This window comes from Psammomys obesus, unplaced genomic scaffold, assembly GCF_907164565.1.
Source record: "Psammomys obesus unplaced genomic scaffold, mPsaObe1.curated_primary_1811, whole genome shotgun sequence".
In the NCBI taxonomy this organism is placed as follows: Eukaryota; Metazoa; Chordata; class Mammalia; order Rodentia; family Muridae; genus Psammomys; species Psammomys obesus.
This window is the reverse complement of record NW_026592481.1, coordinates 288,291-312,964: the sequence shown is the minus strand read 5'-3', so window position 1 is coordinate 312,964 and position 24,674 is coordinate 288,291. Positions and strand designations below refer to the sequence as shown.

General features: G+C 39.5%; 1 protein-coding gene across 1 annotated transcript; it reads right to left on the bottom strand.

Annotated features, from left to right (window-relative positions):
* Positions 1-3,089: 3,089 nt before the first annotated feature.
* Positions 3,090-22,853, bottom strand: Gemin8 (gem nuclear organelle associated protein 8). Its single transcript, XM_055613349.1, has 4 exons — positions 22,729-22,853; positions 14,631-14,670; positions 12,391-12,844; positions 3,090-3,581 (listed from the first exon to the last, which is right to left on the bottom strand). The coding sequence occupies exons 2-4, from the start codon at positions 14,631-14,633 to the stop codon at positions 3,325-3,327; spliced, it is 714 nt and encodes a 237-aa protein (XP_055469324.1). The 5' UTR covers positions 14,634-14,670; positions 22,729-22,853; the 3' UTR covers positions 3,090-3,324.
* Between the last annotated feature and the right edge of the window lie 1,821 nt (positions 22,854-24,674).

The following is a 24,674-nucleotide window of genomic DNA, read 5'->3' as shown; positions in this document are numbered from 1 at the left end:
AGAAAGAAAGAAAGAAAGAAAGAAAGAAGGAAAGAAAGAAGGAAAGAAAGAAATCCCAGAACTCCGGAGGCAGAGGCAACTGGATCTCTGTGAGTTTGTAGAACAAGCAGGGCTGTCTTACAAGCAAAACCCAAGAAAGCAGGCTGAGAAAGTCATGGGGAGCAAACCAGTAAGCAGCATTCTTCATGACCTCTGCATCAGCTACTACCCACAGTTACCCACCTATGTGATTTCCTCACCTAACTTCCTTCAGTGATGGACTATATAAGCCAAATCCTTTCTTTCTCAACTTGCTTTTGGTCATGGTGTTTCATCACAGCAATAGCAGGTAGATGGTCCTATACTCCTTGATGTGAATTCCTGCCTCTCTATTGCCTGTCCATAAATTGCCTATATGAAAGGTTTAGAATGTTATTCTAATTATCATGGTTCTGATTAGCAGTGGAATAATCCATAATAGCCTTGTAAATACTCTACCTGCATCCACATCGTGGTAAGATTTATTGCTTTTGTTTTTGTTCTTTGAGACAAAGGTTTCACACTTACTGTGTAGCTGAGGATGACCTTGAACTCTTTGATCCTCCTGCCCTTACCTCCTGGGGTTACAGGTGCACACACATTACACACCCTGTTTATGGGATGTTGGAACATACAGAACCTAGGGCTTAATGCATGCCAGTCAAGCAGTCTCACAACTGAGCTGCATTAGCCCTGTGGTATAAGCACAGTGTACTGGTCTCTGCACCAAATGGTAGAAAACATCTCCAAGAGAATGCTATTTCTAATGCTTGGTTTTTTGTCTTCATGACATGGAGCTGTTAAATCCGATGGTGTTTCCTGCATAAGATCATCCCTTGATCTTCTGAAGCAACTCTTGGTAGGCTCTCAGTTTGGAAGCTTGTGGCTAACAGAAACAAACATGCACCTAAAGCTGTCAGCATCAAAATGAAGTCCTTATGTCAGCCTCTACACAGCAACTGCTTTTTCAACTTTAACATCACTCTGGTTATTAGTTACTATGATAGAGGATATTGTTTCAAAATATCTGACTTAATCCTTCCCAACCTTTTTGAAAATGGGCATAGTTTACTATGGACAAATATTCCCACTGCCCTGCCCTAAGCTCCTTCTTCTGCTTTTACAGATGCCTCTAGCAGTGTACAGACACACTATTAATAAACACAGTACATATGTTTTGTGTCCCTGCCTAGAATGCAAGTTCCCCAAGGGGAAGGGACTATAGTTAAGCTAATTGGAAGGGCTACTCAATATATTCAATAATATTTATTTTCTGAGAACTGGACAAGCAATGGCTATACTCTATCACCAATTATCCTAGGTATAAATTACATGTGAACATTAGGTATCTAGAAACTAGAGTGGACAGGAAGACTTTTTCATATGTGGATGTTTTATATCCTGGACCTCGTCTTGACATTTTATAGCTTTTTAAAAAGAGGGAATGTGGTAGCTCAGTAATCAATTGGTTTCCCATAGTAAGGGGAATAGAAACTATTTCTGACAGGAACTCAATGGCAGGCTCTTTGACATCCCCACCCACAAGGGAGAAGAGGACTTTGCAGCCAGTCCGGAAGATACCTGATAAACCAGGGTCAGATGAAAGGGGAGGTCTTCCCCAATCAGTGTACTTGGAAAGGGGCAGGGAGGAGATGAATGAGGGAGGGTGGGATTGGGAGGGAATGAGGGAACGGGATACAGCTGGGATACAGAGGTAATAAAATGTAACTAATAATAAAAAATAAAAAAGAGGGAATGTGTAATATACACATTGAGTATTTACTGTGTGGTCAGCACCATGTACTTCATAGGTACTGCTCAATGGTCTTCATAACAGCATGGAAGGGAAATTGTTACCACTCCTTTCAAAGAGAAGCAGGAGAGAGGAAGGTCAACTGTCTACAGTAACAAAGCCAGCAGCAGTGGGATGACATGGTAGCATCTCTGAAGCAGGTATTGAAAACTACTCTCAGCTAAGCATCTGCTGCTAAGACAGGCTTTGGCTTGCCTGTGTCTGAGTCACATTAATTTTTATTATTTAGGCATTGAGTATCTAAGAAAAAAGAGAAAGACCAAACATGGAAAATATCAGGCATGCATCAACAAGTGAATTCTGATTTTTGTCTTCAGCACCGAGGCACAAAATGCAATGCCAGCAATAAAATGAGAACTTGGAACAACCAAACACCCGGGGATGCTGAAAGGAATGTGTCTCAGGGCAGGGGCTGGATGGAAGCTAAATATGTTCCTAGGGAGAACCCATCAATACAAAATCCTTTCACCAACCTTTGATGGATGTGCTAATCTTCTCAGGTCAACACAGGCTCACCCTGGCAATGCACTATAATAACTTATTTAAAAAGGAGCTGGCTTCTATAAAAGGACTGCTACATCAATGTTCACATTTTCCTTCTCGCAAATGTATTTGCTTATCAAATCGGCATTTACTATATGCAGTAAGAGCTCAACCGTACATTTTGACAACAAAAGAGACTATAAAAGTGACCAGGTTTGGGAATTACTGTTCTTTGCTATCAATTCTGTTTGAAAATCCAAGTTCTGGACAGAAAATGAGATAACAATTTTTTTTTTTTTTTTACAAATAAAGTATTGGAACACAATCACATCTATTTGTTTACTCAGCATCTATGGCTGTTTTTATGCTATAAACACAGGGTTAAACAGTATGACACAGACAACATGGCCTGCCAAGCCCAAATTATTTACTTTCAGCTCCTTATTGAGCATGCAGGCTGACAACTAGCTGAGTGACAAGTGACACTTGTCTTATTATATACTTGTATCATTTTCAAAAGGAGCCCAGTGTGGGGTGTAAACCTGTAAGCCAGCATTTGGAAGGTGAAAGCAGGTGAATTTAGGAGTTTGTGGCTACCTTGGGCTATATGAGAACTGGTATCAAAGGAAAAAAAAAGGATGACATGTGGCTTAAAACTTTTATGACATTTAGGAAGGTTTAAAGAAAGAAATTAAAAATTCAAAACACTTGGCAGTGTCTCTAGACATTAATTTTGGTGAACTGGACTCTGTTACAAAGAAAACCAAGAGCCAGTGCAATAAACATTTTTATTACTTTATGTCAACTGAACATTCCTTATGTTGGTAAGAGTATACCTTCTGCTGACAGAATTTTGAGTGGCTGAAAGATTGTATCCACTATGTTGATACATAGGCCTCTTCCTCTGCCAAAAAAAAAAAAAAAAAAAAAAAAATGTCCACAAGACATGAAGAGGAAGAGGCTAGGAACTATGTTCAGGAGACATTCCTTAGGGTCCTTGTGGCTAGGACTCAGAACTTCAGAGGGATGACAGGCCAGTACCTAGGCTGTTTCCTGTCACAGAACTTGTTAAAGCTCAGCTGCACAGCAGCCTCCATGGCCATGATCTTGGAAGTACTTTTCCCATACAACTGCTTCATCTCAGCAAGTCGCCGCTCCCCAGGCCTTTCAGATGGGGGTTCCACTGATCGGTGGTGGTTGTAGTAAAGGCCATGGTCGGCATATACATAGTCATCCAGGCTCTCAGCTTCCCGCTGCTGCTGTTTCCCTGGAATAGACATGAACATGACCATGAAATATATGCACATTATCTCAAGATCCAGCTATACAACTCCTAGGCATAAATCCAAAAGATGCTCAAGTATACAACAAGAACATTTGCTCAACCATGTTTGTAGTAGCTTTATTTGTAATAGCCAGAAGCTGGAAACAACCCAGGTATTCTTCAACTGAGGAATGGATACAGAAACTGTGGTACATTTACACAATGGAATACCTCTCAGCAACTACAAATAAGGAAATCATAAAATTTGCAGGAAAATGGTGGGAAGTAGAAAAGATGATCCAGAGTGAGGTATCCCAGAATCAGGAAGACACACACGGTATATACTCTAAGTGGATATTAGACATACAATATAGGATAATCATACTAAAATCTGTACACCTAAGGAAGATAATCAAGAAGGAGGGCCCTGGGTAAGATGCTCAATCCTCATTCAGAAAGGTAAAGGGGACGGACATTGGAAGAGGGAGAAAATAGGTAACAGGACAGGAGCCTACCACAGAGGGCCTCTGAAAGACTCTTCTCAGCATTGTATCAAAGCAGATTCTGCGACAAACAGCCAAACTCTGGTCAGAGTGCAGGGAACCTTATGGAAGAAGGGGAGATAAAAAGACCTAGAGGGGACAGGAGATCCAAAGGAGAAAAACTGAACCAAAAAATCTGAACACAAGGGTCTTTTCTGAGAGTGATACTCCAACCAAGGACCATTCATGGAGATAACCTAGAACCTGTGCACAGATGTACAGATGAGCCCATGGCAGCTCAGTGTTCAAGTGGGTTCCCTAGTAATAGGAACAGAGACTGTCTCTGACAACATCTCATTGGCTGGCTCTTTGATCACTTCCCCCTGAGGGGGGAACAGCTTTACCAGGCCACAGAGGAAGACAATGAAGCCAGTCCTGATGAGACCTGATAGACTAGGGTCAAATGGAAGGGAAGGAGGGCCTCCCCTATCAGTGGACTGAGGGAGGGACATGGGAGGAGAAGAAGGAGGGAGGGTGGAGGTGGGCAGGGACTACAGTTTCGATAGAAAGTGAATAAACTGTAATTAATAAAAAATAAATAAAATTTATGCACATGAGGGAGAGGAACTGGTGAATGGTGCTACTACTTTTGCCACACCTCACATGCTCCCTAAGGTCCTTCTGTTGCCCTTTCCAGTGGTAAATTGGGACCCTGTTAGGGCAGCTAAGGTGATCTTCAGATCCTGAGGCATGACCTGCAGATTCTCATTATCTTTTAGTAGTCAGTGTTGCAGAATATTTCATCCCATTGTGATCCCCAAGATTGTGTAAAAACCTGTCTTTTGTCAAGGTGTGGTTAAGCCCTAGCACATACCTTTAATGCAAGAACTTCCTTTTATTGTAAACAGGTGATTATGGTGTGGTTCTGCCCTAGCACACCTTTAATTCTAGAGTTTTCTGTATACAGGATTTAATAAAGTTAACCCTAGGACAGGAGGTGGAACAAGAAATCACCTGACAGGGATTAAACTCACTGATGCAGCTAGTCTGGTTAGCCAGCTTCCTCCTTGGACCTTGTCTCTGTTTCTCAAATGCTGGGATTACAGGTGGACTGCCACATAGCTGACATTTTTGTCAGCACTGTGGGGGAGGGGTTTCCAAATGCTGGTCCTTTTATGACAAGTGCTTTATACAGGGCCATCTACTAAAGCCCCAAGTAGCATTTCTTACTAGCACAAATGAGGTATGTATATGAGGTGGGCCCTCTTCATCTGACTCATAGCCTCCCTGCTACATAAGAAATCTGGTTTTTTTGGGTGTGGGGCTTCACTTACCAGTTCACAGTTTAGTTTAGTTCAGGTGAACCCTGAAAGTCTAGTCATTCAGTAAATTCCTGTAAAATAAGCATTTATTTAATTTGTTTCTCCCTTCTCTACTTTTGTTTAAATCATAGCAAGTCCCAGTACTGTACTTCTTATTCCTATGTAAATAGCCACATAAAAATGTCAACAATGCAATGCTGTAGAAGGTAAAGTGAAGTGAGATCACACAGATCTTGTAAGTGACTCTGTCAAGAGAGAAATTGATAGCAGAAAGTACACTATCTGTAGCCACTATTGTTTCCAAGAGGAATGCCTCGAGATAAGGAGTCAAGACGGCTGTAGGAGAATAAAACAATGGTATAAATCATTCTTTCCTTGTTGGGCTGCTCTGTTAGTCTCTGGAAGGGAAGATAGCAGCGAGCTAGTCAAGTGTAAAGGAAGACATTTATACAGCTATTCACACTCACCCTTGTAAATCCTGTTTTTTTATGACTAACACCTTGGAGTTGGCGAGAAGGAGTTTTACAAACTTGAAACTATTATTAAATATACATTATATATGTGCCTAATGGCACATGTCTTTAATGGTAGTATCCAGAAGGCAGAAGTAAGTAGATAGCTGTGAGTTCAAAACCAGGCTGGTGTACATCATGAGTTCAAGACAGCCAGAACTACATAGGGAGACCCAGGGGAATGCATGCTGCTATTGCAGAGGACCCAAATTTCATCCTCAGCACCCCTGTTGGGCAGCTCACAACTACCTGTAACTGGAGCTACAAAGGGTATGATGCCCTCTGGCCTCTGAGAATACGTCCCAATACCACATCTGGCATCCACTCACACAGACACAGTCATATACATATAGGTAGATGTGACTAACAGAAAAGTATTTGGCCAAGAGAATTTACTTGCTACCTACCAATCAAAACAATACTTAGGTTCCATTCCAGATTCAAAACAGAGCTGAAGAGGCTGAACAGGATATCCTTACCATTGGAACATCCAAATGAGAGCTTACTTGGAAGAAGAGGTTTTTTTTTTTTTTTTCCCACAAAGTTAAAATATAATGCTGAGATTATAACAGATTAGAGCAGACCCAAAATCTAATGTGAACGATCTTATTTGAACAGAAAAGGACACAGAGACACACAGAGAAAGCCACATACAGACAGAGGCTGTAACAAAGCTACAAGTGAAGAGATGCTGGGAGATACCAGAAGCTGCAGGAAGCAAGGCTGTAGTTCACAACCATTTGGGGGTTGATTGACCCTTTCATAGGGGTCACCTAAGACCATCAGAAAACACAGATATTTACATTAGGATTCATAACAGTAGCAAAATTACAGTTATGAAGTGGCAATGAAGTAATTTCATGGTTGGAGGTCACCACAACACAAGGAACTCTGTTAAAGGCCTGTAGCATTAGGAAGGTTGAGAAGCACTGCTTTAGAACTTTTGTAGAAAGGCAGCCCTGTGGTTACATTAATTTTGGATGTGAAAAGATGAGCCTCTGCTGTTTGACCATGCATTTCCTGCAATTTGCTACAGCAACCCTACAAAACAATTACAAGGATTAATATGCATGTATTAATATGCAAACACACCTCACCTCCAATAGTAATATGTTTTAAAGGAAAACCTTCACTGGACTCGTTTCAGTTTAGAGCACATGGTTTTGACTCAGTCTATGCATCTACAAGATGTTACCAAGAGACTGGAGAGATGGCTCAGTGGTTAAGAGTTTGGGCAGCTCTAGCAGAAGATCCAGGTTAGGTTCCCAGCACCCATGGCAGGGGACCTAACAGCTGCCTGTAATTCCACGTTCCCCGGGATCCATAGCTTCTGGCCTCCACTTATATAACCTCTGCCATAATTAAACATGGTTTTAAAAAAGAGGTGTTACTAATGTAGAATTATAGTCCATAATGGGAAAGAAAATAATCACAGGAAGCTACTTGGACTTTAGGGAGATTTTACACAGCAGGAAAACACTCATTAAATATTTCACAGATAATTAGCTCAAAGGCAATACAGTTTGAGAGACAAAGCACTACAATAATGAGTATTAAAGAATGTTATTTCCCCTCATTTTTCTAGGATTAGCATGTCTTTCTGATGAGATTTTCTGCTATGTTGCCAAAGTTAATGATGATAGCATAACTATGGGACAGCACAAAGTTGAATAAATCAAGAAGGCTTCCTTTCTGGCTCATCAGCAACAGACTCAAAACACAAGTGCTTGCCGAGCAGTCATTTGATTGGTCTCCTTATTCTGTTTCTTCATTCCACGTCAGATGTAACCCTGAAGTTACATTTTAGCTTTGACAATCACCATTATTAGCTTTTACAGGGAAAGTGCATTTACTCACCCCTTCCACTTTTGTATGACCTTCATCTCAATGGTTGTTTTTTTTTTTTTTTTTTTTTTTTTTTTTTTCTGAACATCTGTGCTAGATGAGATGAATCCATAGTGCAATGGTGCAGAGTCAGTGTGATTTTCTACTTTAATCACATTATCTAAACCAAAACAGCTCAGCAAATACTGGACTGTAAGCATTGTTATATGCTCTAGGCTTTCTAGAGGACAAAATGAAGGAGAAAGAGGGGGTTTTCAGTATACTAACTGACGGGTCAGTCACTATGGACACACAGTAGAAATCCTCTGAATGGGGTACACAAGACATAATGGAGCTCATGTTTCCCATGAGATGAACAAACACACCTGGACTCGTCAGTAAAAACACAGCAGTCTAAGCAACAAGAGGACTTACTTTTTTTCCTCACTCAAAATGGATGGTCCTGCTCAAAGTCCAGAGCACGCTCCATTTCTCCCCAGCTACCTGGTAACAACTCTCCTTCCACTGCCTTGGACCCTGGCTCTACCCCTTGTTTGGATCAGTAGCTGTGGGCTGTATACCACAGACACTCTTCTATACATCATTTTAAGCAGGATTTTATTTGGACTTCATTTAAGAATATCACATTCTCTGTGAACATGTCCTTGTTTTGGGCCAACATCTATCTTTGAATCACATCTAATAAAGAGCTGACTGGCTCAACAGCAAAACAAGGGCGGGAGGGTTTGTTTTGGAGGGCCCTTTTCCTGTGGGAAATGGTAACTTCATTCATGCTCCTTCTAAGCATCATGGAATTTCAACTGATGGCCACTTATAATGAAAATTTACCCTTCTGAATGCTAAACATTTTTCCTAATAATTGAAACTACAGCTTACCTTTAAAATGTTACAACTGTCTATTTTCTCAAAAGCACAGTTATAACTAACATCTTGAGGAAGTTATATTGGGAGGAAATGATAACATATCACATAATGGAAAGCATCAGTGCTTTCAAGGCACAAAAACATTTTTTTTTTCTTTTTGCTATACTGAGGCTAAAACCCAGGACCAGGTACATGCTAGTAATGACCTTACCACTGAGCAACAGCCGTATCTTCAGTACTTATGTCTGTGCTCAAGTACCTTCAGAGACCTGAAGTTGGTGCCAGGTGTTTCCCTTGATTACTCCCTACCACACTTATTTGTTTTCCTGTATGCTTATTTATTACTAAGTTGTCTCCTTTGAGTGTTCCCTACCTTATTTATTTGTTTCTTTATTATTTATGTTACTAAGGCACCTGGAGCTACCCAAAAGTTCGGTCTAGAAAGTCAGCTTGCCCTGGGGATCAACACTTCACCTCCCAAGTACTGAAATTACAAGTGGATGCCATGCCTAGCCAGCTTTTGTGTTGGTGCCAGGGATCTGAACCCTGGTCTTCATGTTTGTGAGATAAGCACTTTATCCAGTAGACCAGCTCCCTAATACCCTCCAGGATTCGTTATTCCATGTTAAGTTCTGTGCTTTCAGCATATAAAAATGTTAATCAACGGGAAGAGCAGAGATCACAGACAAGGACATGCTTGAGGTCCAGGCTGAAGAATTATATTAAAAAACTCACTGATGATGATAGACTGTTTAAGTGCCATATTCCTGTGGATCAATTGCTTCTGAAATATTAAGTTTAAAAATTCCGATTTGCCTTTCCTTGCCAATAATATTTTACAAAATACTGAGTTCTCTAACCCATGCTGTAACCCATAGCATTACAATTATATGTAAACACACTCTAACACCTTACCTCTTCATTTGTGGTTCATGTCTAAATTAGACTGATTACTGCTATGAATGAATTTTGAGAAATCCTCAGTTTATTTCTGAGGATCAAGAAAAAAAAAAGTACTCCATGGGGCTCATGGGATGGCTTGGTAAGTAGGAGCATTTGTCATCAAGCCTCAGGACCAGAGTTCAATTTCTGTGGTAGAGAGGAGAAAACCAACTCCAGCAAGTATATGGTCTGACCAGTACCTCCAATAATAAATAAATATAATAAGAAAGAAATTTACTTTATGCAAAACAGTAAGTATTATTTTCATACAGTTGCTTAGATTTACTTTCTTTTTTTTCAACATTTTCTTAATTTTTATTTTTTATATTAATTACAGTTTATTTACTTTGTATCCTAGCTGTAGGCCCCTCCCTCATCTTCTCCTAAGTCCCTCTCCCAGTCCAATGAAACAGGAGGTCCTCCTCCCCTTCCATCTGACCCTAGTCTATCAGGTCTCATCAAGACTGGCTTCATTGTCTTCCTTTGTGGACTGGTAAGGCGGCTCCCCCCTCAGAGGGAGGTGATCAAAGAGACAGCCACTGGGTTCATGTCAGAGACAGTCCCTGTTCCTATTATTGGGGAACTCTCTTGGACACTGAGCTGCCATGGGCCACTTCTGTGCAGGGGTTTTAGGTCATCTCCATGCATGGTCCCTGTTTGGAATATCAGTCTCAGAAAAGACTCCTGGGCCCAGATTTCTTGGTTCTGTTGCTCTCCTTGTGAAACAACCCAGATGTCCCTCAGTTAAGGAATGGATACAGAAATTGTGGTACATTTACACAATTGAATACTACTCAGCAATTAAAAACAAAGAAATCATAAAATCTGAAGGCAAACGGTGGGATCTAGAAAAGATCATCCTGAGTGAGGTATCCCAGAAGCAGAAAGACACACAGGGTATATACTCACTTATAAGTGGATATTATACATATAATATAGGATAATCATAGTAAGATCCGTACACCTAAGGAAGCTAATCAAGGAGGAGGACCCTGGGTAAGATACTCAATCTTCAGTCAGAAAGGCAAACGAGATGGACATCTGAAGAGGGAGAAAACAGGGAACAGGACAGGAGCCTACCACAGAGGGCCTCTGAAAGGCTCCACCCAGCAGTGTATCAAAGCAGATGCTGAGGCTCATAACCAAACTTTGGGCAGAGTGCAGGGAATCTTTCGAAAGAAGGGGGAGATACAAAGACCTGGAGGGATATACTTTCTTTTTAATTATTGTTTTTTTATTTTTATTTTTATTTTATGTGAATGGGTATTTTGCCTGTGTGTGCACCATGTGTATGCCTCCTGGCCCTAAAAGTCAGAAGACGCATTGGATCTCCCGGAACTGGAATTACAGTGCTTGTGAACTGCCATGTGAATGCTAGGAATGGAACCTGGGTCCTCTACAAGTGCAACAAGTGATCTTAACCAGTGAGCCATTTCTCTAGTCCCTGGATATACTCTGTAATATGCACCAAAGAAATCAACAGTTTAATCAGAAAAAAGTTGGTAAAACTAACAGAACAAGGGACTGGAGTGATGGCTCAGAGGTTAAGAGCACAGGCTGTTTTTCCAAAGGTCCTGAGTTCAATTCCCAGAAACCACATGGCAGCTCAAAACCATCTATAGTAAGATCTGCTGCGTAGGCAGAATGTTGTATGAATAATAATAAATAAATCTTAAAAAAAAAAAACTAACAGAACAAATGGTTTAGCGAAGAGTCACAGGCAGATAATAAAGGAAATAATACTTCATCCAAAGCCTGCGCTTAATTCCTGGCATCTACTTGGGATCAATAAATGCTAATCTGTTGTTAAGAGGGCACAGATTTTTAAAATGGAAATGAAACGATCTTATTTTGTAGCTTCTATGTTTCTGTTTATTTGAAAACTGCAGGTAAGAAGCTTGCTATAGTGGTGTATATCTTTACTCCTAATACTCAAGAGGCTGAGGAAGGAGGATCATAAGTTCCAGGTGAGCCTGGGCCACACAGAAGGCTATCTCAGAAATCCAACCAATTAACCAACCAAATAAAAATTCTATATAAAACACATGAGACCCCCGCCGAAAGGCATATTGAGGCTGAATATTGGTTATAATCAGAAAATAACTATTTGTAAAATTTCAAGGACACTTATAAACAGTCTGGTGCACACTGGCAATTTTAAATAGAAACATTCCTGCTTTTGGACTTACTGTGCTCTAAGACATTGATTGCAATCCTCTGACCTGTAGTATGGACCAAACAGAAAAGCTGTGCATGTGAGGCATTTTCTTATTCTGTTTAGGTTCACACTGACTCTGTAATGCAGAGAGCTATACCAAACCAGCTCTGAGCTGTGTCTCAGAGAAGTGCTCAGAGTAAAGCATTTGGGAAAAATCATAGTGTCAGGGAGTAGCATGGCACAGAGAAAGATGTACAGTAGAGTGCAGTCTGGAGGAGTTGAATCCCAATAGCAAATGAATAGTTATGTAATTAACCTCCATAAGCTTCACTTTTCTCATTTGTAAAATGAGTTTCATGCCTCAAAGGACTGCTGCCTGGAGAAGGCATACAGGCAGGCACACATACACATTCCATCTGGTTGAATGTCTGATGCTCAAAAATGGTAGCTGTATTATTAAGAACTCAAAGGAACAGTTTGCTTTAATAAAACAACTACAAAACAACTCTGAGGTCCAATGTGACTAAGGTAACAACATCACTACAGTATTTCTGTGTTTAGAACCCGATTTAGATTAGTACCTGTACCTAAACCAAAAGTTATAAAATAACTTGGTATGTTAGAGGAGAAAAGAGATGCAAATATCAGGGCAGTGAAAGGAGTGAAAGGTAAAGGGTCTGAACTTACGCCGCTCTTCTCTGTGCCTCTCGGTCACTGCAAAGTATTGGCGGAGCTCCTCAGTGATTACCATATTGCTCAGGTCGTATTCTACTTCATTATCTGAATCTGACTCCAGCTCTTGCACTTTACACAGCGCTTTATTCCCTCTTCGGGACTTGGTCCTGTTCCTGTTATGCCGACGATGCCCACGGCTTTTGCGATATGAAACATTACAGGGAGACCACTGCCAGGCTGTGTACCGGCCTGGATAGAACCAAGGGCACCCAGCCACATAAGTAAGAGAGCTCCAGGGAAAAAATCCGTAAGGAGAAAACCATGGAGAATTAAAACAAAAATCTACGGCCTTTTTGTAGGCCTTCTGATAGCTTCGCATCCAAATCACGGCATGATGATAATGCTGCCAGTATCTTGCATACATTGGGTGAGAATACCAAGATGTAGTGGCTTTCCTTTTTGACGCCTATGGAATAGACATGTTAGATAGACATCAAATGGTTCATCCTCTAGAGAATCTTCAAATGTTTAACCAACTAACCAACAACTTTTACTGAGTGCTCTCAGTTACTTTTTTGTTGCTGTGATAAAATACCAGGAGCAAAAAAACAGGCTACAGAAGAAAGAGTTAAAGAGGGCTTACACTTCTGGAATGTTAAAAAGTCCATGATTGGCCAGGAAGAATGGCAGCAAGCAGCAGGCACAGTAGCCTGAGCAGAAAGCTGAGAGATCACACCTTTAACCATAAACATGAAACAGAGAGAGTGAACTGGAAGTGGGGCAAGCCTACACATTCTCAAAGCCCAATCCAGGTGATGTACTTCCAACAGCAAGGTTACAGTTTTCCATAACCTCCCCAACACTGCCATCAATGGGGATCAAGTGTTCAAGTACATGAGCCTATAGGCAGCATTTCTCATTCAGACCACTGCATTACTTTTGACATGGATGCTACTAAGTTAAAAAAAAAAAAAAAAAAAAAGAAAGTGTAAAATAGGTGTGTCCACACAACAGAGGGCAAGCATAACATATTTCCGGAGTATCTGTATTTCAGGTCCCCAAAGTACACTAGCTGAAGTTTACAGAGGCTTATATAATGTGATTATTAGTGTTGACAATTCCACAGGATCTAGAATCATCTGGGAGGGAGATCTCTGGGACCATGTGTGGGAGAATTATCTTGATTACGTTAACTGAATCAGAAAGACCTTTCCAGTCAGTTGCACCATTCCCTGGTGAGGGTCCTAGACTATATAAATGGAGCCAAAGAATGCATTCATCACCCCATGTTCCTGATTGCATATGTGGTTACTGCCATGATGAACTGTATTTTTGAACCATGACTGATTTTTTCTGCTTTAAATTGCTTTTGTTTGAGTATTTTATCACAACAGAAAGAGAAACCAAGACATTGAGGACAGAGGCAAATGAAGATTGTTTTTTTTAATGCCTTCATTTTATTCACAGTATTTATTTCTAGTAAGAATTCATTTTAGATTTTTTTTATTAGTATATGTAATAACAGTTTTATGGTGAAGTCATCATACTTGTACACGATGTATTTTGATTATATTTACCCCTGAGTACCCTGTTTCATCCTCTCCCACTCTTAATGCTGTTCTTCCCAACTAGACCCTCTTGTACTTTACTGGTACTGTTTTTTTTTGTTAAGACAAGGAAAGATAAAAGTTCTGACATCTTGTCATCTTGTTCATCTGTAATAGCTCCAAGTTAGAAATGCCCTGCCCATTCTAATGACTATGCTAGCATTTGTTTCCTTTTCTTGTTTTCTCCTAATCTACTGGCTTAGTGCACTCCTCAATGTCTGAGACATATGTTTACTATTGTAAGATATGGTGCTTTACTTTTAGTTGTCTGACAGACAGGATGAGTGTCCCTTATTAGAAATGCTGGGGCCAGAAGTGTTTCAGATTTTAGTGGCTTTTGGAATATCTGCATATATTTTTTTCACTGAAAATCCGTAATCTGTACTATTTTGAAATATGAAATATAGAGTGTATTATGCAACACTTTTGGACTGAGTATTTTGGATTTGTGATATTCAAACTTTTTTTTTCTTTGCTCAGCATCATGAAATATGATATTTTTGGAGGGGGGGGGAAACAGTACTAGGGATTAAACATGGAGTACAGCACATGCTAGGCAAGTGCTCTACTTTGACCTACATCCTCATCCTAAATGTCAATACAGACAAACATTAAAAAGTTTATAAGAAAAATAGGTACTCTTACCATTGATGCCGTTTTCTCACTGACAAAGTCCAAATGAGTACTGAAAGACAAACACAGTATAAACATTTGATCAGCAGGGCCACAGCACAGTCACAGCTATTTCATGGTCTTCAAAATAATTGTGAAGTGGCTACCCCTCCCCAACATCATGCCTCATCTTCATGTAACAAGAACCTGTAACCTAGGTTGTGACTTTGTGGTGTGGGGAAGAACAACCTCCTTAGGTATGATTGAGTCAAAGGACTCTGCCTGATTCTGTATTCAACTACTTGTTTACTAAAAGAAGTCTATGAGAATAACCACATAATCTAGCAGTAGGTATATACAAAAAATTGTACAAGGCATGGCCTCCAAGCTTACAATATTACTTTATTAGTACTTTCTTTCTGTTTTGTTTTCCAAGACAGGGATTCACTGTGTAGCTTTGGCTGTTCTGGAACTCACTAGGTAGACCAGGCTGGCCTAGAACTCACAGAGATCCACCTGCTTCTGTGCTGGGATTGAAGGTGTGCACCATCACCGTTGGCCTACTTTACTACTTTTAAGCTTAGGCTAATATCTATTTAAAATAACCTTAGCTTCTTTTTTTTTCTTTTTGACCATTTGTTTATTAGTTATTATGTATGTGGGTATGCTGTGTGTGCCATGGCATGTGTATATGGAAGTCACACGTGAATGAGTCACTTCTCCTTTTTCCTGTGGGCTCTGGGTTTGACTCAGGTTGTCAGGCGTAGTGGGAGGCATTTTTACCCATGAAGCCAACTTTCCAGCCCAATCTTGGGTTCTCTTGAGGCTTGAGGAGATTGTATCTTTTCAACTGACTGAAAAGACTATATCTTTCAAATGGCTTTAAGTTTGGGACTTAAAGAAACCTCTTCAAACAAGACGTTATTACAGTCTTGGCTTTAGTTTCATATGATAATCTTTCCCTAATTAGTCTGCTAAGCTTTGCTTGCACATCTTTTACAAACCAGTTAAAATAAATGTTAGGGTAGGTAAGATGGCTCAGCAGGCAGAAGTGCTTGCTACACTGGACCCCACAGTGCAAAGAAAGATTCCCAAAAGTTTTCCTCTGACCTTGGCCTTTGCACACACATATCCACACTAATAATAAATTAAAAGTGAATTTCTTCTCCTTGTTTAGTTTCTAAAACGCTTGGCAACACCAGAATGTACTTTTAAAAAAAGTTATATCAAGTGTGGTCGTACATAACTGTAATTCCAGCACTTGGGAGGCTGAAGCATGAGGATCACCATGCCTCAAGGTCAAGGTCAAGGGCAGTCTGGGCTACAGAGATCTTAACCACAAACAAAAAGTTAACAAAAATAGTACCTTAAAATGCATGCAAATTTAAGATTGTATGACTCAAAAACACACAAAAAATGTGAATCTTAAAGTTTTCAAAATTTTAGAAAGCAGATACTGAAGAAGCCCTATTTATCTTACTTAACTAGAGGATAGAATCCAAAATAACCTCAAACTCTTAAAAATAAAGCTGACATATTTTGTGTGTCAAAGTGACTAATTCCATTTCTTTTAGATTTATCTTAAAGAAAAGCAATCATATTGAAATGTAACAATCTTTCAAATAGGGCATTGCTAAGAGCGTTGACATGACATTCAGCAAACTTCTCCTAAACACAGGAATACACATGCACAGTGGAAGGAAACCAGGAGAAAGTTATCAAATGCAGTGAGTGTGTAAGCTGAACTGATTTCACTTTTCAACTCTAATTTAAAGGTTTAAAGCAGGGTCCATTTTTTGGAAACGCAGCTAATAGCTAATGCTCTTTATAGGCTACTGAGGAAATAGAAAATAGTAATGGGTGTGTTAGTACCCAACAAAATAAAGGGCAAATGCAATTATGGTACAAATCAGTGCATACTTTTAAGTGTTAAGCTGTAAGGGGGAGGCTGTTAGTGGCTAATTCACGAAAGCTTAGTTTCATATTTATATCACTGAAACCTGAAGACTTTTCAGTGCCTGCAGCACAAGGTGACGTTAACCTGAATTCCATGTGCTCACATTAATCAAATTTGTTTTTTAGGTTAACAAATAGCATAAGCATTAAAGGAAAACAGTCCAAGAGTCATCATGTGTCTCTGGGAAATGAAGAGGTTTGCATCCTAGTTGGGTGTGGCAGTGCATGCCTGTGATCCCAGTTCTCAGGAGTCTGAAGCAGGAGAATGGTAAGTTTGAGGCCAACATGGGAGATAGCAGCCAGTTCCAGACCAGCCTGAGCTATATAGTGAGATCCTGTTTCAAAACAAAACAAAACATAAAACAAGCAAATCAAAGCACACCAAACCAAAGAGCGTGGAATCTAGACTTCATTCTATGCCTTACAAATTACAGAAGTGGGTCAAGTCTGATAAACTCAAATTTAATAAACCCTGCTGTGAATGAATGTTTATTAGAAGCCAAATCTTGTTTTGGCTTATAACTGGAAAAATTATTCAATCTGACCTTAAAGGTACTAGCATATGCCGAAAATCTATAAGACAGCAGACGTTGTTCTGCTCAGCTAGACATTTAGGCACTGTAAGGAAAGAAGGTAGTAACCCTTAAAGAGGTTCAATGTAATTAGTAACATTTTCCTGGCAGCTCAAATGTCAATGGCTGTGATTAAAAGGGACTTCAAAGGAGTTCTACTTTACACTTAGGTTGCTTATGATTTGGGTTCAACAATTAGGTAGCAGGTTGCAGTGATATTATGTAGCAGGGACGACCCAGTGATCACTCTAAGCATTTCTGCACACCAGAAGCCAGTGAAAACCAGTCATTAAAGAAAGCAGATTTCAGCTTTCCAACGGGAAGAGGTTCACCTCCAGCCTGGTGTGTCCCACCACCAAGAAGATAACATGGGTAAACTGATCAAATTCCTTGTGAGCCAGGCCTAGGTTCTTGTGCAAACTAAGCAAGCACTCTATAGAGTTCTAGACCCCACCCAGATACCAGGCACTTCGAAGACCTAGGTCATAAAGAAAAGATGCAGTTTTGTTTGGTTCTGAATACCAAGCAGAAGAGAAATTCAATTAGTTTTGGCCACTGGAATACTTATAATCAAATTGCTGCCATTCTTCAGCAAGTACAGTGTCATTGGGGCTGGATATAAGAAATGCACACTTCACCCTTGGCTTTATTTTTTTCTTCTTGAATTCTTAGATCATATTTATTCTTTTACACTTTAGGATCCCTAAAATCCTATAGATATTCAAAATTATAATTTTGAAGAGTTAAGATTTGCATTTATAAATTAATCTCTCAAACTCAAATAAGACAAAGTATAGAGAAACATGTCCAAAGGAATAGCAATTTTCATAGAACTTTATAATTATCAGTTCAGTACTTCTGGTATTACCTTTCATATTTTATGCCAGCAATTTTCAGTAAAGGCCCAGATAGGAAATATTTCAGGGTTGTTGGCCACACACAATTATTTTCTACATAATGTTAATAATGTTCATCTTTGCTTTAAATAGAAACACATAACACCTCCCTTTAAAACATATCAACTCAATTCCTAGCTTCCTGTAGATCACAGTTCTAGGTTAATATGATAATACCTTGTGTGTTCTATCCATAATACATTGAGCATCTCAAATATCTACTTGGAAGCCAGTGGAGAAATCATATAATTCTTACATATTTCACAAATTATCAGGCTTTAAGACTAGCAAAAACAAAAAAGAAATTATGATCAGCTCTAATCTTGGTAAGTGATTACTAAGTTTCCATTAGTAAGTAAGGAAATTGGAACATTTATTAAAGCTCTTCATAGACATTTAAAGACTTAATTAAAAGCACCAACAAGAGCTGGAGAGATGGCTCAGGGGTTAAGAGCACTGGTTGTTCTTGAAGAGGTCGGGCTCAACTCCTAGAACCCACAGAATGCTCACAACCATCTTTAAATCCACTTCCAGGGAATCTGTTGCATCTTTTGGCTTTCTTGGGTACTGTACGTTTATACACATGAAAGCAAAACATTCAAATATACAAAAACTTTTTAGAAAAGCATTACCAAAAAAGACTTGCAATATAGTACCAATCAAAAGCATGGGTAGGTCCATGATTTCTGCTGTAGATTACTAACTTCCTATTAGTAGACAAGGACATGAAGAAGCAGGCATGGCGGTTTTCAGTAGCTATATGCACACGGAGTACACAAGCTCCTTTGCAAAGGGAATCTGCTCCTAAAAACAGCTCCTGTCAGAATGGGTCTGGTAACATTATTAAGCTGGTTAAGGATTTAGGAAGAACATTTGGCATCCCTGGCAAAGCCAACACAACAATACTCCTAGGAATTACAACAGTACTCTCATCTCAAGGAGAGAAATCATATGGGGGCAGCAGGTGTTAAGGTCTTCCATTTTATCTTTCACTTCCCTCTACCCAACAGTCTCTTATTTCTTTCTGGAAAAAAAAAGCCTTCAGGGACTGAACAAGCTTTCTTCTGAAGGGTTGATAGAACTGAGAGAAAAGTGATTGGCAATGTCAGGGAAGGCCGGATCCACAGCTCTGCAAACTGGGCAGCCCTCCACAGGGAACACAACGGCAACAGGGTCACCACCCAGCTGAGCTCTGGGGAATACAGAGACCATTCATTGTCTGTCCTCACCCACCAAAGGGAGGAAAAAAAAAAAAAACCACAACAGCATTGAGGTCATTCACTAAACACTGCTGAGGCTTACAGACAAGACAGAGCCTCCCAGTCTTGAATGATATATTTTCCCATACAGCCTTTCTAAGGCAAAAAAGAAAATGGAAAAAAAAGGACATTTGTCCTTGTTCTGAAAGACATGTTTTTTAAATGCACAACTATACATGAAGAACAGCAGTTAGGAGTTTTGTCATTTTTCCACAGATAAAATGTGACCATTTCCATTAAATCACTTAAAAAACTACCTATGATAATGCTCCATTGAAAGGCAATGGCATTATATGTAATCTTCACATTGTATATTTACATACTATTTTTTTCTTGAATATTTATATTCTTTTTTTTAAATTTAATTTAATGTTTATTATTAGTTACATTTTCTTAACTCTGTATCCCGCTGTATACCCCTTCCTTATTCCCTTCCAATCCGACCCTCCCTCCCTCATCTCCTCCCTGCCCTTTTCCAAGTCTACTGATTGGGGAGGACCTCCTCCCCTTTTTTCTGACCCTGTTCTGTATTCTTATAAATAAAGGATGTAGGATATGTCATGGCAACCAGAAAGTAAAATTAAACCACAAACTCCTCTATAATGTGTACTCTATTATATGAATTTCCTTTCTTCTTTATCTTCCTTTTGTACAATTTTGAAAATTAAATACATGAAAGCTCATTTGCAAAGGAAGATATTAAAAATAAATTATTACATTAGTCTTTGTATCTACAGCCTGGAAGGTCAACTTTTTTTCTGTTGAGGTCCCCACTGATTTGACTCCGAACCAGACTGACAGTTTGGGGTTGTAATTAAGACCCTCACAACACACTGCTTGTTAAAAAGAAGAAAGACCAAAAGAAGTGAATGAAGGCACCATGAGTAACAGAAATTAATTCTATGTGATTGCAAGAAATCTTCCTGAACATGCAATGCCAACCGCAGCAGAGATGCATTTCAATCATACAAAAACCAATAGCTCAATGAGGAAAAAAAATGATGAAATGGGAATTTCTGACAGTCTCTTTCTTACCCTCCTACTTTGGCTGTCTCCATGCCACCCTAGCTGGTTGAGCATATCAGGCTTGACATCCTCATGGATTTGTTTTTCTTATGGCTTTGTATGGTCGCTACTTAGTAATTTAGACATTAAACATGGCACAAGTCCAAATGGCCTAATTACATCCATAGGAGGAGTCAAAGCTCTATTTTAAAAACAAGAACATTTGTTTATTACATGTATGTGTCAGGTTTGATGACAAGTGCCTTTACCCATTGAGCCACCTTGCCAATTCCCCAAATTCCATCTTTAGCTGGACACAGGGCCTGCTTACAAGCACACATTTCACTGTGCTTCCTTCTCTAACAGCCACTTTTAAAGCTGAAGATGGAGGGAGACTAGTAAATACTACTTAATTCTTTTTCACTCTCTCAAGCTCAGGCTCAAGTTTATGCTTTATTTGGGTGTTGTAGTAAATGTTGTCACAAGGAAGGCATGGGGTAGGGGAGAAGACTAACCAGGTATAGTTAACAATTCTTGCCCTTCCCCCATTCAAATCATATTCCACCCACAGAAAGGCATTGTTTACTTTATCAGCAAGGGTGATAAAGATTTGTGAATGGCTTTATTTGCAAGCCCACCGAATCCCTTATGTGGCTAGCATCAATCAGCAATGAACTATGAGGCCGGGGAAAAGGACTCAGAAACATCACAGAATTATCAACAGAGAATGATGATGATAACCCAGTTCAAAAGAAGAAACAGATAGTGTTCATTTCATCTCAGGTATGTCTTTTGTACAACACATCCTAGTGTGACCATAAAAGAGTAAGGTCAGAATATAGCACACACTCAAAATTGTTGGCATAGTAGCAAAAATCTTGAGTAGTTTAAGCAGTTAAGGCTACTTTTATATTTCCAGAGACTTATTTCAAATTTCTTTCTATGAACATATTCTTAATAATTTCTTTTATTTTTTTAATACTATACTTGCTCTGGGCAATGAATTGGAAGGATAGATCCTACAATTTATTCCTTTTAGAGTTCCTATTTTTCTTCCACCAGAGAAAGTAACAGGTTTCATCTCCTGCCTTTGGAGGCTACTGCATTGTTGAGATTGTCTGTTGTATCCTGATAATATTCTCTCCTACCTAAAATTATTAAGGGGTAGTAACTAAAAACAAAAAACTAAAAAAGCTCCAAATGTCTAAATATATTAATATATTTTCAATTCATTTGTCCTTAATCAAAGTTCTAGTTTGTATTCACTTGTCCTAGTGTTTTATGGGTGGATTTCTTAACATAAAGAAGTAATTCCGAGAGTTCTATAGTGTGTTTGTGAACTCTCTTATCTATACTCCATCCAGCCATGTTTAATTTCCTGCCATCCTTCTTATCTCAACTTCTCCTTAAACGTTGGATTTTAAAAAATACAAAATAATCTTTTGCCAGATGTAAATGGGTTTTAGAATGAAAATGTCTCTCTGCAAGTTTATATACTTTCCCAGCTCAGCAGTCAATAGAGGGAATTATATACTTTAAGGTGAACTCAGCTTTGTTAACTTTACCCAAAGCATATGTACATAGTTTCTCTTCACAGTATCACCCTAAAGAGATTGTTATTCTGACAAATTATGCTAGCATAAATTGGGCTTTTAAATTCATAGGAGTAGTGAAAATAAATAACCCTAGAAGCTTTATGTTATTAACTTTTAGTCTAAAGATTTCAAGAATGTTTGGGCTTTTGGTTGAAACAAAACAAAACAAACAAAACCACCCCAACCAAACAAAATCAGTAACAACAGTTGAGTCCAGAGCCTAGCCTGTGCAACAAGTTTCTAACAATCAGTTCAGGGAAAGTGGTTCAGAACACAAGGCTCTCTGGTTACCCACAGCAACTATTAAATGTTCTCCAGATAATTTCCACTAAGACTCCTGACACAAAGTTGCAAGGGTGCTGAAACAAAACTAATTTATTTTATTGTTCGTATCTTAAGACATCTCTCCAAGGATGTGTCCTGAGCTAGGGGTGTTTAGGTAAAATCACAGTTCATCTATAGACCTGCAACACGGTGAACCACAGCACGTTTGAATTACACCATGGATTTAAAAAAAAGTTCCCGTCTTTGAACCTCATTTCTAAAGATTTGGACTCTGATAGTCTGAGGTGGGGGCCCGGGCATTAGTATCGTTAGCAGACATACAGGGACTAGGAAGCACTGAGCGGTTGACAGCATAAATTGGAACTAGTCTTCTCTAACAATTTGTTAGGGTTTGGGACTCTCACGGGTCTCTGCAGCCACCTCGTGCTGCCGAGTGACGGTAATTAAAGCCACAACGTGACAGCCAAGAGAGTACTCTATGATTCTGTGGTAATTAGGCCTAGGGCTGCCAAGCTACTGTACCCTTATTCCCCCAAAAACAACCTATCAGTCCCCGAAGTCACCTTGTGGGCACGCAGCTTTCAGATCTCGGGCGGTGGGCAACAATGGGCCTACTTCTCGTTGTGGGGGCGGGGGAACGGAGGAGGGCAGGGACACAAAGGGAATGTCGCCTGGGCAACGAGAATGGCGCTTCCGGTATGGGTTTAGAAAGACGGAAGTCCTGCCTGTGACGCTGTCATAATGGTTGCATAAATAGAGGGCGGTGCGGGGAGGGAATTCGCTTGTGGGGGCGGTCCCAGCGGAAAGCTGAGTGCCTATTGGGTACCGGGGCGGGGCCAGAGCCGAAGCGGGACAGTTAGTTTCCATTTTTGTTGTTTTCTTCAGTTTTTAATTTCTTCCTAGTTTCTTGACTAAAATGGAGGCTGGAAAATTGCTTTAAAAATATAGATTCACCATCTGAGTGGGCAAGCAGCCTTACTAGTTCACAGAGGAAGACAAGGCAGCCAGTGCTGATGAGACCTGATAGGCTAGGGTCAGATGGAAGGGGAGGAGGTCCTCCCCTATCAGTGGACTTGGGGGAGGGGCATAAGGGAAGAAGAGGGAGGGGAGGAAGGAGGAGGCTACAGCTGGGATACAAAGTGAATAAATTGTAATTAATAAAAATGAAACAAAACAGATTCACTCAGAGCTGTGTATTTAACTGCCTCAGTCTGGCAATTATCAACCTTAACTTGTACCTAGCATGATACACTTCACTATTATAGATGCTACTTCAGATAAAAAAAAATGCGTTACTAACTTTGTCATCATAATCTTCAGCAGTATATGCCTTTCTAGAGTCGCAGCAGAGTCCTTAATAACTAAATATGAACTGCTAGAAATCTAAGTGGGCTTATTTGGCAAAATGTGGCATATTGTTTATTTATTCCATGCAAAATCATATTTGGACCAGATGCTTACTGCATGCTTATTCCAAAGAATGAAAATTGGAAACAATTTAAATGCCAAACAAAAGGCTAAGACAATTAGGCAATGTCAGTAGTGGAACATTATTACCTTGTTACTCCTGTAATGAGGACAAATCAAAGTAGTATAAAAGAATATTTGACAAACATATACTAGATGCCTACTGTGTGCTTTGTATCCTCTAGGCACATGTGGCTTTGAGATATTGGAACATGATTTTTCATGTGCTTAAATAAATTCCATAGTATATTTTAAAGGGTTAATATTGAAAAAAATATGTAAGAGATCTATTCGTTGCTGTTTGAGACAGCCTCATTTTTGGCTAATTCGAATTCACAGAGATCCCCCTGACTCTTGTGTTACAGGCATGTATCATGAAGCCTGCCTTAACTATCTCAAATTTAAGCTGTCTTCTACCCAGCAGTGATATAGCTCAATTGATAGAATGCTTGCCTTGCATGAACGATCCCCTGGATTATACCTCTAGCACATCTCAAAACTGGGCTTGATGGAGTACCTGTAATCACAGAATTCTGGGGATGGAGGCAAGGTTGTCTTCATAGTGAATTGCAGGCCATTGTGGGATACATGAAGCTGTTTCAGGAAAAAAAATCCTTGCCCTAAGGAAAGAGAATTTATCTTAAATAAGAGTAAAATCAATTTCATCTTTATATTTTTACTTTATTCATCTGTCCAATAGAACATGAAAGTATATATATAGCATCAATTAAAAGAGAGAATTTGCAGATACTAGGGGAGGTTGGATTATTACTTGTGTTATACCGCCACCTGATGGCAATTTATAGTTTGACAATTCCTCATCTAGGATTTTCTTGTTTCCTTCTTTCTATCCTTCCTTCCTTCCTTCCTTCCTTCCTTCCTTCCTTCCTTCCTTCCTTCCTTCCTCCCTCCTTCCCTTTCTCTCTCTCTCTTTCTTTCTTTCTTTCTTTCTTTCTTTCTCTCTCTCTCTCTTTCTTTCTTTCTTTCTTTCTTTCTTTCTTTCTTTCTTTCTTTCTCTTTCTGTCTCTCTCTCCCTCCTTTT

What these genes read in the sequence shown, in the direction of transcription:
- Gemin8 (XM_055613349.1), bottom strand. An exon ending in GAGGCACAGAGAAGAGCGGC is followed by an intron (nt 3,582 to 12,390) that starts GTAAGTTCAGAC and finishes TGTCTATTCCAG; the next exon opens with GGAAACAGCAGCAGCGGGAA.